Below are 15661 nucleotides of genomic sequence, written 5' to 3'. Positions count from 1 at the left end.
CCCGGTGCCGGTGTCCTGTCTCCTGCTCTGGCCGCGCCGTCCCGGCAGCCCTGCTCGGGCCTCTCCCTGGGCCTCGATTTCCCAGCTTCCACGTGGGTGAGGCCCTCCGGGCGCTGTCCCATGAGGGCGCCAGTGCTGAGCAGGGACACGCATGTCCCGCCCCTCGGGTGGCCCCGCACCCACTCAGCGAGTCCGCCTCGGGCACCTGCCTCCTGCCCGCCGGCCTGTGTTGGGGTCGGAGCCCTCTGCGCTCGGTGCGGTGGCGTCGCCCGAGGCTTCCGGAGGCCCAGCCGGTGGCCACGGAGCCCTGGGACCTGCCACAGCCTCCCCCCGCCCGCTGGTCCCTTCAACAGCCCCGGTTCGGCCCCCGGGCGCAGGGCCTGAGGCGGGCACCATGCCCCTGGCAGCCGGCCCACACGTCCGCACACTGAGTGCCAGGCAGGAGGCCTCCCGGGCAGCCAGTGACCCTCCCTCTTCACTTTAAAGTCTGTTATGAAAGCGGTGCTTTACGACACGCAGGCGCTCAGTAGGGCGCTGATGGGGGTGACCACTGTGGCACCCCCCGCCGAGCTGGGGCTTCGGGTCCCTGGTTGTGGCCCCTCAGCAGGGCCTGCGTGCTGCTGTCTGGCGTCCTGGTTGGCTGCCTGGGACAGGCGCCTTAGCCCACAAGTCCCCGCCTGGCTGCCTCCAGAAGTTTCCCTGCCCTCCCCTCCCCCCCGTGGCCTCCCCTCACCCCGTGGCCTCCCCTCACCCTGTGGCCTCCCCACCCCCCGTGGCCTCCCCTCACCCTGTGGCCTCCCCTCACCCCGTGGCCTCCCCACCCCCCGTGGCCTCCCCACCCCCCGTGGCCTCCCCTCACCCCGTGGCCTCCCCACCCCCGTGGCCTCCCCTCCCCCGGTGGCCTCCCCACCCCCCGTGGCCTCCCCACCCCCCGTGGCCTCCCCTCACCCCGTGGCCTCCCCACCCCCCGTGGCCTCCCCTCCCCCCGTGGCCTCCCCTCCCCCGGTGGCCTCCCCACCCCCCGTGGCCTCCCCTCACCCCGTGGCCTCCCCTCACCCTGTGGCCTCCCCACCCCCCGTGGCCTCCCCTCCCCCCGTGGCCTCCCCTCCCCCCGTGGCCTCCCCTCCCCCGGTGGCCTCCCCACCCCCCGTGGCCTCCCCTCACCCCGTGGCCTCCCCACCCCCCGTGGCCTCCCCTCACCCCGTGGCCTCCCCACCCCCCGTGGCCTCCCCTCACCCTGTGGCCTCCCCACCCCCCGTGGCCTCCCCTCACCCTGTGGCCTCCCCTCACCCCGTGGCCTCCCCTCACCCTGTGGCCTCCCCTCACCCCATGGCCTCCCCACCCCCCGTGGCCTCCCCACCCCCCGTGGCCTCCCCTCCCCCCGTGGCCTCCCCTCCCCCGGTGGCCTCCCCACCCCCCGTGGCCTCCCCTCACCCCGTGGCCTCCCCACCCCCCGTGGCCTCCCCTCACCCCGTGGCCTCCCCACCCCCCGTGGCCTCCCCACCCCCCGTGGCCTCCCCACCCCCCGTGGCCTCCCCTCACCCCGTGGCCTCCCCACCCCCCGTGGCCTCCCCACCCCCCGTGGCCTCCCCTCACCCCGTGGCCTCCCCACCCCCGTGGCCTCCCCTCCCCCGGTGGCCTCCCCACCCCCCGTGGCCTCCCCACCCCCCGTGGCCTCCCCTCACCCCGTGGCCTCCCCATCCCCCATGGCCTCCCCACTCCCATGGCCTCCCCTCCCCCTGTGGCCTCCCCACCCCCCGTGGCCTCCCCGCACCCTGTGGCCTCCCACCTGGAACCCGTCCTGTTGTCAGAGCTTTGTGCCTGGAAGTGCCAGGCACACGGGTGTTGGCACCGGAGCGAGGAAAACTAGAGTCCCACCTTGGCTGTGACGCCTGGGAGCCCACTGCAGGCTCCGTGGCACTGAGCCTGGCAGGCCCGCGTGGCCCTCAGCCTGGCACGAGCAGTGTGGTGCAGGGACCGGGGTGCCACTGTCCCGGGCCCCAGAGAGGAGCAGAGGGCAGCGAGGCAGGTGCTCACGTCCGACTGGCTGGCCTCATCACGCCGTTCCTGGCGAGGGCGAGGGGCGTGCGGCCGATGGGGCAGATGTGCCGCAGGACCCAGGAATCCGCTAGTCACCCCTGGGACTGGGCGGGGGGGACTGTCACACCCTGATGGAACTTAGCTGGGCATCCTGTGGGTGCAGCCACGAGCCGTCGCGCGTGTTGGGGCTGCTGTTGGGGTGCGTGTCACAGGAGCCTGGCGGGGTGTCCCTTGGGAGGCAGCAGGGGCAGGAGTCAGGCGCGTGGGGAGCAGCAGTGGCCTCAGGAGGCTGCTGGGGGGTCTATTCCGCCAGTGGCCCCACGGCTGCGGCTGCAGGGCAGGAGGGGTCGGGGAGTGGGGAGGGCCCCTCAGGAGCCTGGGGGGTTGGAGCAAGCCGGGGCGCCACGTGGCATCCGAACAGGACGCAGGGACAGGGTGGACCTGGGTGGCCAGGATGGAATCGCCACGAGGGGGATGCCCTGAAGACGGCCGGGCTGGTGGCAGCAGGAGGAGCAGTTGTGCTCACTCGGAAGGAGCCATCGGCCCGGCCGGCGTGGCTCGGGCTGAGCATTGACCTAGGAACCAGGAGGTCACGGTTCGATGCCCAGCGTGGGGCGCGCAGGAGGCAGCCGGTCCATGATTCTCATCACTGATGTTTCTATCTCCTCCTCTCTAAAATCAATAAAAAAATATTTTTAAAGAAGGAGCCATTGGGATTGGCCATGTGGTTGGTTTGAGAGGAAGGGAGGAGGGGAGGGGGTGGGTTTGGGGGAAGGAGGGAGGTTGAGGATGGATTTGCTGGCTGAGCTGGGAGGGGCTGGAGGGAGAAGGGTGGACCGCGCTGGCTGAGAGCCCTGAGTGGACAGAGAAGGGACCCCAGAGGAGCCGGGCAGCCAGGAGGCGGGCGAGGCCTGTCCCTGCCAGCCCTGAGGGGAGGGGTGGGTGGGGAGGCCCGGGTCGGGTTTGTAGGAGCAGAAGTGCCGGTCAGCAGGGAGCTGGGCCCGGCTGTGGCCACGGCCAGCGCCCAGTCTGCCCTGAGTCGGGGTCTCCCTGACGGCCCCTCCTCAGCTCGGCGGGCAGGGCTGGGCGTGCGAGTCCCTGGGGCAGCGTGCGTTTTCCTGGGCTGCGTGTGCCCGCTGCCCCACGTCCTGTGCCTGATCCCTTCCTCACGTTCTCCAGCAGCCCAGTCGTCCCGCGTCCCCGCTGGGCCCTTGCCCCCCTCCCCTCTCCCCCCCCCACCCCAGCCAGCTGGGCACCCCAGCCCACGCCCATCCTTCCTGCCGCCTCTGCGTGGGAACCACTGTGTCCGGGTCCCGCCGCCTCCCCTGCAGCCCCTCACCCACCGTCCCCTTTGCTGTCCGCCCGAGGGCGGCTGGAGGGCTACTCTGCTGTGGGCACTCAGTCCAGTTGGCCGAGGCGGTGGGGACGGCGCCAGGTCAGCAACCTCGGCACTGGGGTTCTGGTGGGAAAGAATTCAGAACCAAGAGCTAAACTGTAAGAGAACGTTTACTGGGTAAATCGCAGAGGGAGAAGAAGTAATTCCTAGAAAAAATGGGAACAAGTTATGGAGGCAAAGGAAGGCCCTGGAGCTTGGGAGTGAGGAAGACGATGGTAACACGCCAGGGAGGGGAGGGGAGGGGAGGGGACAGGCAGGGTGCTCTGGGGAGGGGAGAGCGCCTGGGTCCTCCGTCCTAAGGGTTCAAGGGCGGAGATTTTAGGTGAGGCCCTGGGGAAGATTTTTTTTTTAATATATTTTATTGATTTTTTTTCAGAGAGGAAGGGAGAGGGATAGAGAGCTAGAAACATCGATGAGAGAAACATTGATCAGCTGCCTCCTGCACGCCCCCCACTGGGGACATGCCCGCAACCAAGGTACATGCCCTTGACCGGAATCGAACCTGGGACCTTTCAGTCCGCAGGCCGACGCTCTGTCCACTGAGCCAAACCGGTTTCGGCAAAGATCTTTTTTTAATTCTTTGTTTTGTTTTGTTAATCCTCACCTGATGATATTTTTTTCCATTGATTTTTATTTTTTTTAAATGTACTTTTACTGATTTCAGAGAGGGAGAGGGAGAGATAGAAACATCAATGATAAGAATTATTGATCGGCTGCCTCCTGCACGCCCCCCACTGGGGATCAAGCCCACAACCCGGGCCTGTGCCCTGACCGGAATCAAACCCGGGACCCTTCAGTCCGCAGGCCTCTCCACTGAGACAAACCAGCCAGGGCTCTATCGATTTTTAGAGAGAGTGGAGGGAAGCGGAGAAACAGACATCGGTGAGAGACACTGCTGGTTGCTTCTGGCCACTGAGCCAAACCGGCTAGGGCAGCGGTTCTCAACCTTCTAACGCCGACCCTTCAGTACAGCTCCTCGTGTGGTGGTGACCCCAACCATGACATTACTGTCGTTGCTACTTCATAACTAACTTTGCTCCTGTTATGAATCGTGATGTAAATATCTGTGTTTTCCGAGGGTCTTCGGCTTCAACGGAAATAATGTTATGGTTGGGGGTCGCGGCATTAGGAAGGTTGAGAACCACTGCCCTAGGGCCTAGCGCGGGGGTCTGAAGAGAAGGTTCCGTGGCCTTCCAGGCGTGGCCTCCCGATGGACTGGCGGCACGGGCCGGGGGTCACTTTTCACGCAGCCGGGCCTGGAGCTGAACTACAACGTGAGGCCTAGAGGGGGTCTCAGGGCGGAAAGGTCAGGGGCCCAGGATCTGCGAGGGGAGGAAAAGTCACCCGGGGCCGAGGCCCCACTCCTTGCTCTGCTCCTGGCCAACGTTGGCCTCCAACACGCTGGGCAGAGCAGGCGGCTGGCAGAGCTTCCTCCCGGGCCCCTCCCCCTCCCCCCCCCCCCCCCCCCCCGTGCTGCCTGGGCTGGGCAGGACCCCCCAGGTCCCACCCTTGCTCCCGCCTCCCCTTTCTCTGTGGAGACGTTTGCCTCCTGGCCTTTCTTCCTCCAGCGCTCCCCCGGCCTGTTCCCCGGCCAGTCCCATCTCCCAGGCCCCCACCTGTGTCCCCGGGAGCTGCATCCCGTCAGGGTCGGGGGCCCCGAGGCCCAGGGCCTGCCCCTGGAGCCTGGGCGGGTGTCCCTGGGCGGGGTCGCTGCTGCGCACACAGCCCCGTCCTGGGACGGACCAGGGGGCTCCAGCTGGAATCTTGGTCTGGCCTGAGGCCTCGGGCGGGGAGGACGAGGCGGCAGAAACGGAAGTGCGGGACGTGGGGTTCCGAGGGAGAGCGCTGGCACAACAGGTGGGCCCTGACTTGCCCAGCCTCGAGTTTTTCATCTGTACAATGGGCTCCTGATGTGGGCTGAGGGCACAGCCTCCCTGGGACGGATGGGGAGCCCCCATGTCTCTGAGGCTGTGGAGTGGCCTGCCCTTCCCCCCTTCACGTCAACCCACTCCAAGTGCGTTAAAACCCGGGCCTGAGGCCTCCAAGCCCTTCCAGGTGGCTGGCCAGCTGTCTCCGCCCTCTCATCCTGGCTCTCGGCCCCCCTGGACCAAGCAAGGGGCTGGGCCAGGGGCTGCAGGTGAGGTCAGCCCCCTGGAGAGGGGCCTCTGCAGGTGCAGGACCCCGAGGTCACGGCAAGGGAAGCCCAGGCCCCCTGTCCTCTTTCCTGCCCCGTCACCTGCACAACAGCGCTCCCCAAGCCCCTGCCGTGGGGCAGAGCCCGCTCCCCTTCCTCTGACGCCCCTGACCCTCTAGGCACCCCAGCGCTGCTCCCCGACCCCAGGGTTTTCCTGCCTGGACCCCCTGCGTGCTGTTGGTTTGGGGGGGCACTTCTTGCCTCCCCTGGCCGACCTCAGGCCACTGGGGGCCGTCTCACCGGGGCCTGTCCCACCGGCCGACACGCCAGCAGCAGGGCCCTGAGCTGCGCTGAGATTCTCCGTGAATTCCCTTCAGATCACCTGGCACCTGGGGAGCATGGTGTGGGGGTGACACCGGGGAGCCCCCCCACCCCCCGCAGCCCTGGCCGAGGACTAGTTCAGCTCCCTGGTCCGGGCCGCCCCGCCCTGCGCCCCGTAGTCCCTTAGCGCCGGGCAGGCAGGGACAGCCCCGCCCGGGCCTCCGGTGACCGCAGGCGCCGGCTGGGCTCTGGGCCGCGGGTCCTCGGCCCGACTTGTGAGGTCACCTCCGGGGGATGCGGGCGACAGGAGACGGGTGCGGGGCAGCGGGGCCGGTTCAGGAAGTGCCAAGGGTTCTGGGGCGACCGGTCCCCCATCTCCACCCTCCCCACTCGCAGCGCCGGCGGGTCGGGCTCTGGGGGGCGGGAGGATCCGCCCGAGGCCCCCCTGCACCTGCACCGAGATCGCAGGGCGCATGCGCGGGCTCCGGAAGGCAGGGGCCGGGCTGGGAGGGGTCCTGCGGGCCCCGCACCCCCTCCTCCCCGCCGCCCGCCGGGTGTCCTGTGTCTGAACGCGGGCTGCGCGCTGCGCGGCGCGGACCTTAGACCCGCCCCGGTCGCATCCCCTCGCCTCCGGCCCGTGCGGCTCCGGGCGCACGTTCCCGGGGCGCCAGGCCGGGAAGCTGGGGGGCCCCTCCCAGGGCCCCGCGGAGTGCCGCGTTCAGACAAAGGGACGGGAGATGGAGGTGCCTTCGTGACTGCGACCGGCGGCTGCAGAGGAAGAGGACGCGGCGCGGCGGGACCCGAGGCCCGGTCCCGGGTCCGCCGCTTCCCGGACGGCACAGCGGCCGCGCGGCGTGCGGGGCCGGCGGGAGGCGCCCTGCCCGGGGCCCCCGGAGCGCCCCCTCCGGCCAGAACCCCGGTCGCGCTCGCAGGTCCCCGCCACTCCGCAAGGCGGCCGCCCCACCCGGGCGCACTCCCTCCCGCCGCTGCCGGAGCCCGGCCGCGACGCGGCGCGCAAATGTGCCACCGGGCGGGCGCGGAGGCGGCGTCGGCCCCCACCCCCGCGGTCACATGGTGACCCCCGGCAGCCAATGCAGTGGACGCTAGGACCCTGCGGGACCCCGGGCGCCGCGGCCGCACCGGCGCCGCCGCATTATAAATCCTCCTCCAAGATGCGGCGCAGCTCCCCGCGCGCGCCCCGGCCGCCCGCCGCCTCCGCCCCGCGCCCCTGAGCCGCCGCCGCCGCCGCCGCCGCCGCCGCGGGTCCGAGGGCGCCGCGCCCTTGCCCTGGGCCCGACTGCGCCCGGCCCAGCCCGGCCCGCCGCCCGCGCCCCGCGCCCAGCGCCGCCCGCCGGGTGCATGCATTGTGAGCCCGACATGGTCTGCGAGACGAAGATCGTGGCCTCCGAGGACCATGAGGCGCTGCCGGGGGCCAAGAAGGACGCGCTGCTCGCCGCCGCCATGTGGCCCCCGCTGCCCGCCGCGCCCCCGCCCGAGCCGCAGCCCGAGCCGCAGCCGCAGCCCCTGGGCGGCGCGGGGGGCGCGGGGGCGCGGGGCCCCCGGAGGGGCGCGGCGTGCACATCCGCGAGTTCCGCGCGGCCGAGCAGGAGGCGGCGTGCCGCATCTTCTACGACGGCATCATGGAGCGCATCCCCAACACGGCCTTCCGCGGCCTGCGGCAGCACCCGCGCGCGCTGCTGCTCTGCGCCCTGCTGGCCGGTCAGTGCGGGCCCTGCCGCAGTCCGCGCCCCGGGCACACGCAGGACTCCCCGCCGGGTCCCCCACTGGGGTGGCCGGGATCCAGTCTCGGACCCCGCACGCGCCCCCGCGCGCCCCGCTCTCTGCGGCGGCCGGGCTAGGGGCCTCCCGCTGCGGGGCTGGCCCGGCTCCCGACCGAGGCGGACGGGCGGGGGCGTGGGAACCAGCGCGGGCCGGGCGGGGCTGCGGGCGGGGAGAGCAGGGGTCCCCGCCGGCGCGTCCCCTCGCGAGTCCCCCGAGGGGGGCGAGTGGCGGCCGGTAGCGCGGGGCTGTGACTATATATAACCCGGGCGGGGGCGGAGCGTTAATTTACGAGGAGGCCGCCAGCTCCCGGTGCGGGTGCGGGTGCGGGTGCGGGGGGTGTGCGCCCAGGACACAGCCGGGGACACGGGCCTTAGGGTGCAGCCCCGCAGGGGCGTTGAGGCCCCTCCTGAGATGCTGCTCCCCATTTTCCAGATGAGGAGCTTGAGGCCCGGGCGGGTGCGCCTCCCCCAAGGTCATGCGGCCGAGGCCGCTCTCCCCGCAGCCACCTGCCCGCTGGCCGCTCCTGCCCTCACCCCCGGGCGCCCTGGGAGGGCTGGGGCGGCCCTGGGGGCTGGGCCGGAAGGTGCCCGCTTCCCAAGAGGGGGCGGGGGTGGGCAAGGCCCCTGCCCGGAGGCGCCTGCGACCTCAGGTTAAAGGGCCCGCGCCCTCCGGTGGGCGGCGGACGGGCCGGAGGAGCGGGAAGGAGCAGCCGAGGCCCCGGGCTCCTCCAGAGAGAACAGTCCCCGCGTCTCGGCCTCGTCTCCTCCCTGCTTGTCCCCCACGGGCTTGTCTACCCCGCGAGGTGCAGTGGGGCTGCCTCCTGCACACCCCCTGGGGGCAGCGCGGCCCATCTCCCCTCCCGCCCTCCCCGCGCCCCCCGCCCGCCCTCCCCGCGCCCCCCTCCCGCCCTCCCCGCCCTCACCGCGCCCCCTCCCGCAGGGCTCTGCTGGGCGCTCACCGGCTCGCTGCTGCTGACCGGCCTGGTGCCCGCGGGGCTGCTGGCGCTGCGCTACTACTACAGCCGGAAGGTGGTCCTCGCCTACCTGGACTGCGCCCTGCACACGGACATGGCCGACATCGAGCAGTACTACATGAAGCCGCCCGGTGAGCCCCCGCCCCAGCCCCTCTGCCTCTGCCCCTCCTGGCCTCGCCCACTCAGCAGGCCCAGGCCATGCAGGGTGGGCCCCGCGACTAGGCTTCAGGGTGACTGAGGGCTCTGGCTGGAGTTGGGGGGCAGGGCCCGGGGGCAGAGCTGGGCCTTCGATGCTGACCTGGGGTCTCTTGAGCGTCCATGGGCGGCTGGCCCTGGGCCTCCTGAGTCCTCTGAGGCCGGGTGCTCGGGGCCTGGCGGGCCCTGCTCTTCACAAGGTCGGGGGGGGGGGGGGGTCTCTCCTCTCGCAGGTCCTGTCTGGCCGAGGTGCTCCTGGGGCCTGCGGGGGAGGGGACTGGGTGGCGGGGATCCTGGGAGCAAGAGCCTTACGTTTTGGTCTCGGCTTCTGGTCTCGGGGCGCTCAGTGAGCCAGCGGGTCTCGCCCTGGCCCTGGCCAGGCTCCTGGAGAGGGAGGGGCCTGACCCGCGGGCTCTGGGCCACTGTCTGTCCTCCAGGCTGGCCGGGGGCTGGGTCCTGGGAGGCAGGACCCTGGTCTCCATGCCCAGAACCAGGGGCCGTCCGTCCCCCGGTGCTGAGGGCGCCCGTCTGAGGAGAGGGGACAGATGGGCCTGGGTAGTTGGTGGGGGTCTAGCAAGAGCCTGGTATCAGGGAAGGACGGGGCAGAGAGGCAGGCGTCCTGCCAGCCTGTGCCCCGCAGCTGTCAGCAGCCTCGGCACCTGCGGTTTCCCTGACCCTTTCCCGGCGCAGACCAAACATCTCGGCCCGAGGAGCCCAGCTGCGGCCTGGCTGCCTGTGCCGGCCGTGCCGGACGGCGAGACCGCGGGAGCTGGGCAGCTCCGGCTGGGGGCCGGCTGTGGCATGAGGACCCGGCCCTCGGGTCTTCGCTCTCTGGGCTGCGGTGCCCCTGAGTGGACCTGGGGTGGGGGCCCTGCATGGCGGGGCTCCCAGCACGGTCCTGACCTGGGGGTGGGCAGTCGCTGGGCCATTCCCAGCTCGGCCACGTCGGGCCTCGGGCGGTAAAGGAGACGGAGACCTTGTGGCGGAGCTGGTTGGCTGACGGGGGGAGTTTGGCTGCTCGCGGAGGGGGTGGGCGGGAGCACTCTGAGGGAGCGGAGTGGCCGTGAGCACAGGCCCCTCCCCTGGAGCTCGCACCCCGTCCCCAGCAGCCCTTTGCCTCCTGCAGCCCCTGGGCCTCCGTCACAGCTGACAAGCTCTCCCAGTGGCCTGTGCCCTGCAGTCCGTCCTCTGGTCTCCACCTTCTCCCCCTCCTTGCTAGGGCTCCCCGCCTTCCTGCCTGCATGGGCTGTGATGGGTTTGGGCCGGCTGCCCAGGAGAGGCCAGGTCAGGGGTGCCCGTGGCCATCCCGGCTCCCCAGTGGGATTTCTAAAGTATCCACAGACCTTCCCCTGAGCCTCCCAGGGTCACGTGCCTCCCGGGCCCAGCGGCCCCTGACCCAGGAGAGGGAGGGCCACAGGGTTGGCACGGCCACAGGCCCCTGAGGCCCCGGGGTTGTGGCCCTCATGGCCTCGCTGTGGCTGGCCGTGGTGTCCAGGCATCTGGCTGCCAGGCAGGGAAGGGGCCAACTGGCTGAGGCCTGCCCCGCTCTCGGCAGCCGTGCCCCACAGCCGAGCCCAGCCCTGACCGCCCTGTCCCCCGCAGGCTCCTGCTTCTGGGTGGCCGTGCTGGACGGCAACGTGGTGGGCATCGTGGCGGCGCGGGCCCACGAGGCGGACAACACCGTGGAGCTGCTGCGCATGTCCGTGGACTCGCGCTTCCGCGGCAAGGGCATCGCCAAGGCGCTGGGCCGCAAGGTGCTGGAGTTCGCCGTGGTGCACAACTACTCCGCCGTGGTGCTGGGCACGACGGCCGTCAAGGTGGCCGCCCACAAGCTCTACGAGTCGCTGGGCTTCAGACACATGGGCTGCAGTGACCACTACGTGCTGCCCGGCATGACCCTCTCGCTGGCCGAGCGCCTCTTCTTCCAGGTCCGCTACCACCGCTACCGCCTGCAGCTGCGCGAGGAGTGACCGCCGCCGCCCGCCGCGCCCTCCGCCCGCACCGGCCGCCCCCGCCGGGCCTGCTTTCAGACGCGCCTTGGCGTTTTTGTTGGGTTTTTCCTTCTTCAACATCACGTGGTTCTTCTCTGGCTGGTTCTTGGGGGGGCGGGGCTATTGCTCATCCATGACACTTCGGGGGGTGGGTCGTTTGCAGCCATGGCCCCCTGCCTGCCCAGCCTGCTGGGCCCACGCCCTGAAGAGTGACAGCATGGACCGCCACAGGCCCACGCAGCTGCCCGGCCCTGGGCGGCGGGGCTCCTGGCCCACAGCCGTCGGCCCGGGCCCGGCCTTGCCCACCAAGCACAGAACCTCTGCAGTGAGGCCCTGGCCCAGCAGATCGCTGGCCACTGGCCCGGCTCTGGCTCAGCCATGGGTCCCCAGGGGCGTGGCCTGCTGGGCTGGCGGCCGCTGCCCCTCGGGCCTCCGCTCTGTGCATGCTGAGCACGTGGCTGGCTGCAGCATGCCGCATGCCCACAGCTCCCGCCCGGCTGCCTGCCCGTGGGGCCCAGGCTGGGGAGCGTCCCTGCCCGCCCTGAGCCAGCCCGGGAGCCACCTGCTTGCAGGAGGCCCGTCTCAAGAGCCCTGCTTCACCTGGTTCCGCTTTGCTTTGACACCCAGTCGCTTTCCCTGTGGTCCCCACCCCTCCCCTGCCCAGGCTCTGCTGATTGGCGTCATCACCTGGTGTGGTTCCCATAGCAACCGGCAGCACAGCCTGGGTCAGAGCCCTGCAGGGGAGCAGGGTGGGGAGGCCTCCCCCTGCCCCCCTGGACCTCCTGGCCTCAGCCTGCCCTGTGAATACTAGCCCAGCCGCTGCCACCACCACAGCCCACAGCTGCCCCCGCCTGGCACCGACCTGCTTTCTAATCAGTTACTTAGACAGAATAGCACTCTGCATGCCTGTAACCCTGGGACAAACGGTAGTGGATGCCCTCGCACGTGCACACTGTGTGGTCTAGAATAGGCGTTGTTTCCGGCCCAGTTTGGTCCGGGTGGGTGGAGGGTTTCAGAATTTGGAATCTGGAGGGAGGTCCTGATTTAGCATCATTTCCCCCAAAGAGCATTCCTGGCTTGTGAGGAGGCTGAGGGCCCCGCCCAGCTCGGAGGTGCCGCTGCCTTTGGGAGGGGCAGGGGGGCCCTCGTCCAGCTTGGCTGGGGGCCGGCGCGGCTCGGCCTCCTGAGGTTGGGGGCTGGGGCCGTCGGGCAGGGTGGCCCGGGCGGGGACGAGCAGGTGGTTGGCAGTGGCCGCACGTCCAGCTGCGAGCCTGGACCCGCCACCGAGACCCCTTCACGGGGGGCTTGGAGGAAGGGACTCCCGTGTGGGGCCGCGGAGGGGACGTTCTTAAAGGGGCCTTGGAAGTGAGCGAGCGAGCAGTGCCCGGTTTCCCCGGAGCCTGCGTGCTGTGGCGTGAGGCGTTCGCGGAGCACTGTACAGACCCCGCTCTCCCCTGTACATACCCCGGAGGCCGGCCCCGCTCGGGGTGGGAGTTTTGTAGACTGTACAGAAATCGGCACCCTATTTTCTTGCAGCTCAGATTTTGTTAACCTGGATTATACAGACAGACGTAAAGTGTTTTAGCAAAATGGAAAAGCTGTGCCTTTCTCCTTTGTTTGGTTGGGTTCTGGCTCGGGGCAGCCTCCGTTGCCAGGGGCCCGGTGGACGGGAGGGCAGGTGGTGGTCGAGGCGGTAGCTCCGGGGCCCCAGCTCTCTCGTCCTGTGCCTTCCGAGCCTCTGTCGCAGGGGTGGGAGGAGCTGCTGGTGCCCAGGGCTGGGAGGCGGGGCCGGGCCGTCAGTCTGGTTGGTGATGGAGCCCCTCGCTGTCCCGGAGGGACCTGGGGGGCCGTCTTCCTGGTCAGATGGTCCACAGTGGGTGGCCGCCGCCGCGACTCTTGACTTATTGCCCTTTGGTGCTGCCAGGAGGGTGTGGTGGGGGGCCTGTGTCCGGAACCCCGGTGCCTAGCCGCTGTGGGCTGAGGCGTCGCCCACCCGGCTGGGCGTGCCCTGCACCAGGACAGGCCCTCGCCAGGGCAGTGCTGCTTGGCAGACCCCGAGGTCCACGGGCAGACCCCCTAGCCGCCCCCTGGTGGGAGCGGGACCCCCTGCAGGGGCTGCCGGCTGCTGCTTCCCGCCGGCCTGGGCGCGAGCTGCTCCAGAGCGCGCCGAGATGGGTTCTGACTCGGCCTCTTCTGCCTCCGCAGCGCCCTCCCCGGCCGCTCAGCGAGGAGTCTAGCTCCTCCCTGCGGGGCCCCGGTCCTCCCTGGGGCGCCCCGTGAGGCTCGGGAAGAGCGAGGCCGGGCCGGGGGTTGCTCAGGGGTCAGGGCTCCAGGACTCCCGTTGTCTGGAAACAGGGAGCCGAGAGCAGGAGGCGGCGTGTTCCGGAATGTTCGTTAGCTGGGCAGCCCCGGCGGTGGGATCCAGGGCAGCTGAGGCTGCCTGGCCGGGCCTGGTGCCCCAGGGTGTTGGCCTGTGGCTGGCGGCTGACCCCCCCCTCCACTGCCCAGCAGGCCCCCCGGTCGGTGGTCTGCGGGCCCTGAGGCGCCAGGTGGACGGGCCACGAGGCCTCTCCCCCCTCCCCCCACCCTGTTTCTCCCCCACCGTGTCGGGCTGGCCTCCCAGTGCTGCCGGCTGGAGCGGGCGGGGCAGGGGTGGCTGCCTGGCGGGGAGGCCTGCCCTGCGGGAGGTGTGGGCGGGAGCCCTGCCAGGCGGCCTGAGGCCCGGGCCTCGGTGGCCCTCCAGCCCTGCGGGTCTTTCCTCCGAGGCCCTTGGGGGGCAGGGGGTGCTCCGGGCCTCTGCAGGCGCCGGGGCCATGGAGCTGGCTCTGGCCTCGGCACGTTCGCCGTCGAGTGCCTGTGGGGGGCCGCCCTGGGCGGGCTGGACCCCCTTCCTGCCCGTGTCCAGCCAGGTGGGTGGCACCGCCGCGTCGGTTTGAAGCGACTTCTGAGTCAGCTCGGGCCCCGTGCCGTGCTCTGTGCTGGGCCTTCCCCGGAGGCTGTGGGCTCGGGTCCGGGCTGGGAAGGGCAGCCCTGGGAGGGGCTCCTCGGTGCCCAGGACGCCCCGAGGTCTGTGGCCTGCGCTCCGGGCCGGCCGAGCACTGCTGGGGGATTTCTAAACAGCAATCAGCCCTGCTGGAGGGGCGTGCCGCACGTGCGCACGAGTGTGTGTGTGCCCGTTGCACACGGCACGAGGGTGGCGACGGAGGGAGCCTGGGAAGGGAGGCCGGGAGGTGCTGGGCTGGGCCTGCGGGGCCGGGAACACTGAGTGGGGCGCTCCTTCCCAGCGGAGGGTGCTGGGCGGCTGGGCATGGGGTGGCATGACCCAGACGAGGCTTTGCCTGGGTCTGGGCGTGTGGGGAGGATGGCTGAGGTCAGACTTGGTGACACGGAGTCACCTCGCCAGCGTGGATGCCGCGTCTGGCCCGGAGCCCGTCGCGGGGCCGGTTCACTGTGTGAGCCCACGGCTGGGCGACTCCTGGAGCCCAGGATGTGCCAAACCACCCGCAGGAGGGCCCAGGGCAGCAGCGAGCTGAGTTCCAGAGGGACAGGCTGCAGGGCCCGGGGGCGGGGTCCCCTCCTGTGGGGGTGTGAGCAGCAGGAGGGGTGTGGGGTGGCCCTCCCACCTGCGCGCCCCGATGTTGTTGTTCCTCAATAAACCAGAGCGGACGGAATCGGCCTCCGTGCTTCCTTGAGGCGGCCCAGCCCGGCGCTGGGGAAGGGCTGGTTTCCTTGGTGGGGTGGGGGGAGGGGGGTCGGGCCTGTGGGCTGGACGCCCTGTCCCTGTCTGGCACCCTCTGCTGGGCACTCCCTGAAGGCCTGGGGGTGGAGGGGGCTGGGGGTCCAGGGGGCTGGGGGTCCAGGTGGTGACGAGAGCGAGGAGAGGTTCAGGGTGGACCCTGGCTTTGTTGATGGGGACCTGGCCAGCCCCGCCCCAGCCAGCTCCCCACCGGGCTTCTGCGCCCCTTCCCGAGGCGGCTGCCCTGAGCCTGGGGGCCGCCGGGCGCCTTCCCCGGAGCCTCTGTCACTCCGGTGTGGGGCCTGGAGCCGGCGGGCACACAGGCCAGGCTGCCGGGCAGTGCCCAGGCTGCTCATCTGTTTGGGCCAGGTGTCCCCGAGAAGCCCCCAGAGGGCGTGCTCTGAGGTGAGGGCGCAGTGAAGACGCTGGAGGCGCGGCCGCCACGTCCAGGCGCACGCACGAGGCTGGCTGCGGGCTCAGCCTGGGAACCAGAGAGGCGGGCTGGCCGGAACCGGTGTCCAGGGCTCCGAGTACGTGGTGCGTCCCGTCCCGAGGGCTCTGTGAAGGCAGCACAGAACCGGCCGCGTGTCAGCAGGAGCAGCCGGGCCCGGGGGCAGGAGCGTCTGGGCCCAGTGGGCGCATCAACATGCTCCCCTGCCCTGACAGGTGCCACGGGCCCAGTCGGAGCCCAGATCCAGACACGGCAGCTGGTGGGAGGGGCTGGGCCCTCCGGTGCCAGGGGACCGGAACGGCCCCGGGGCGCACTCCCAGAGGCCCCCGAAGCAGCCATGTGTAAGCTGCAGTGATGTAACCTTCCTGGGCCTCGGCTTCCCCGCGGTGTGGGGCGTGCTGGTGCCTGCACAGGCTGCTGCGAGGCTCTGGGGTGCACGGCGGGGCCCTTCCCTTGGCACCGGGGGTCTGAGAACGGCCCTGGCAGGGAGCCAGCTGCTCCCAGGGCTGGGGACCGGCTGGCGGCTCGTGGGGACTGGCCAGCGGCTCGGGTGGGCGCTCAGCCCGGCCCGGGCACTTCCCACCCATGGGAGGAAGTCAGGGACGAGGACAGGGACGAGGACAGTTTGTGGATGGCGTTTAC

The 15661-nt window shown here is 70.9% G+C and overlaps 1 protein-coding gene across 1 annotated transcript; it reads left to right on the top strand.

Moving 5' to 3' along the window:
• Nucleotides 1-7250: 7250 nt before the first annotated feature.
• On the top strand, nt 7251-10811 carry NAT8L (N-acetyltransferase 8 like). The gene is given in 4 exon segments (XM_054724276.1): nt 7251-7433; nt 7436-7610; nt 8613-8777; nt 10444-10811. Coding segments are annotated over 4 exon segments (891 nt in total).
• Nucleotides 10812-15661: the final 4850 nt, after the last annotated feature.

Source organism: Eptesicus fuscus, chromosome 2, assembly GCF_027574615.1.
Source record: "Eptesicus fuscus isolate TK198812 chromosome 2, DD_ASM_mEF_20220401, whole genome shotgun sequence".
NCBI classification, from domain to species: domain Eukaryota; kingdom Metazoa; phylum Chordata; class Mammalia; order Chiroptera; family Vespertilionidae; genus Eptesicus; species Eptesicus fuscus.
This window is presented reverse-complemented; position numbering and strand designations above follow the sequence as displayed.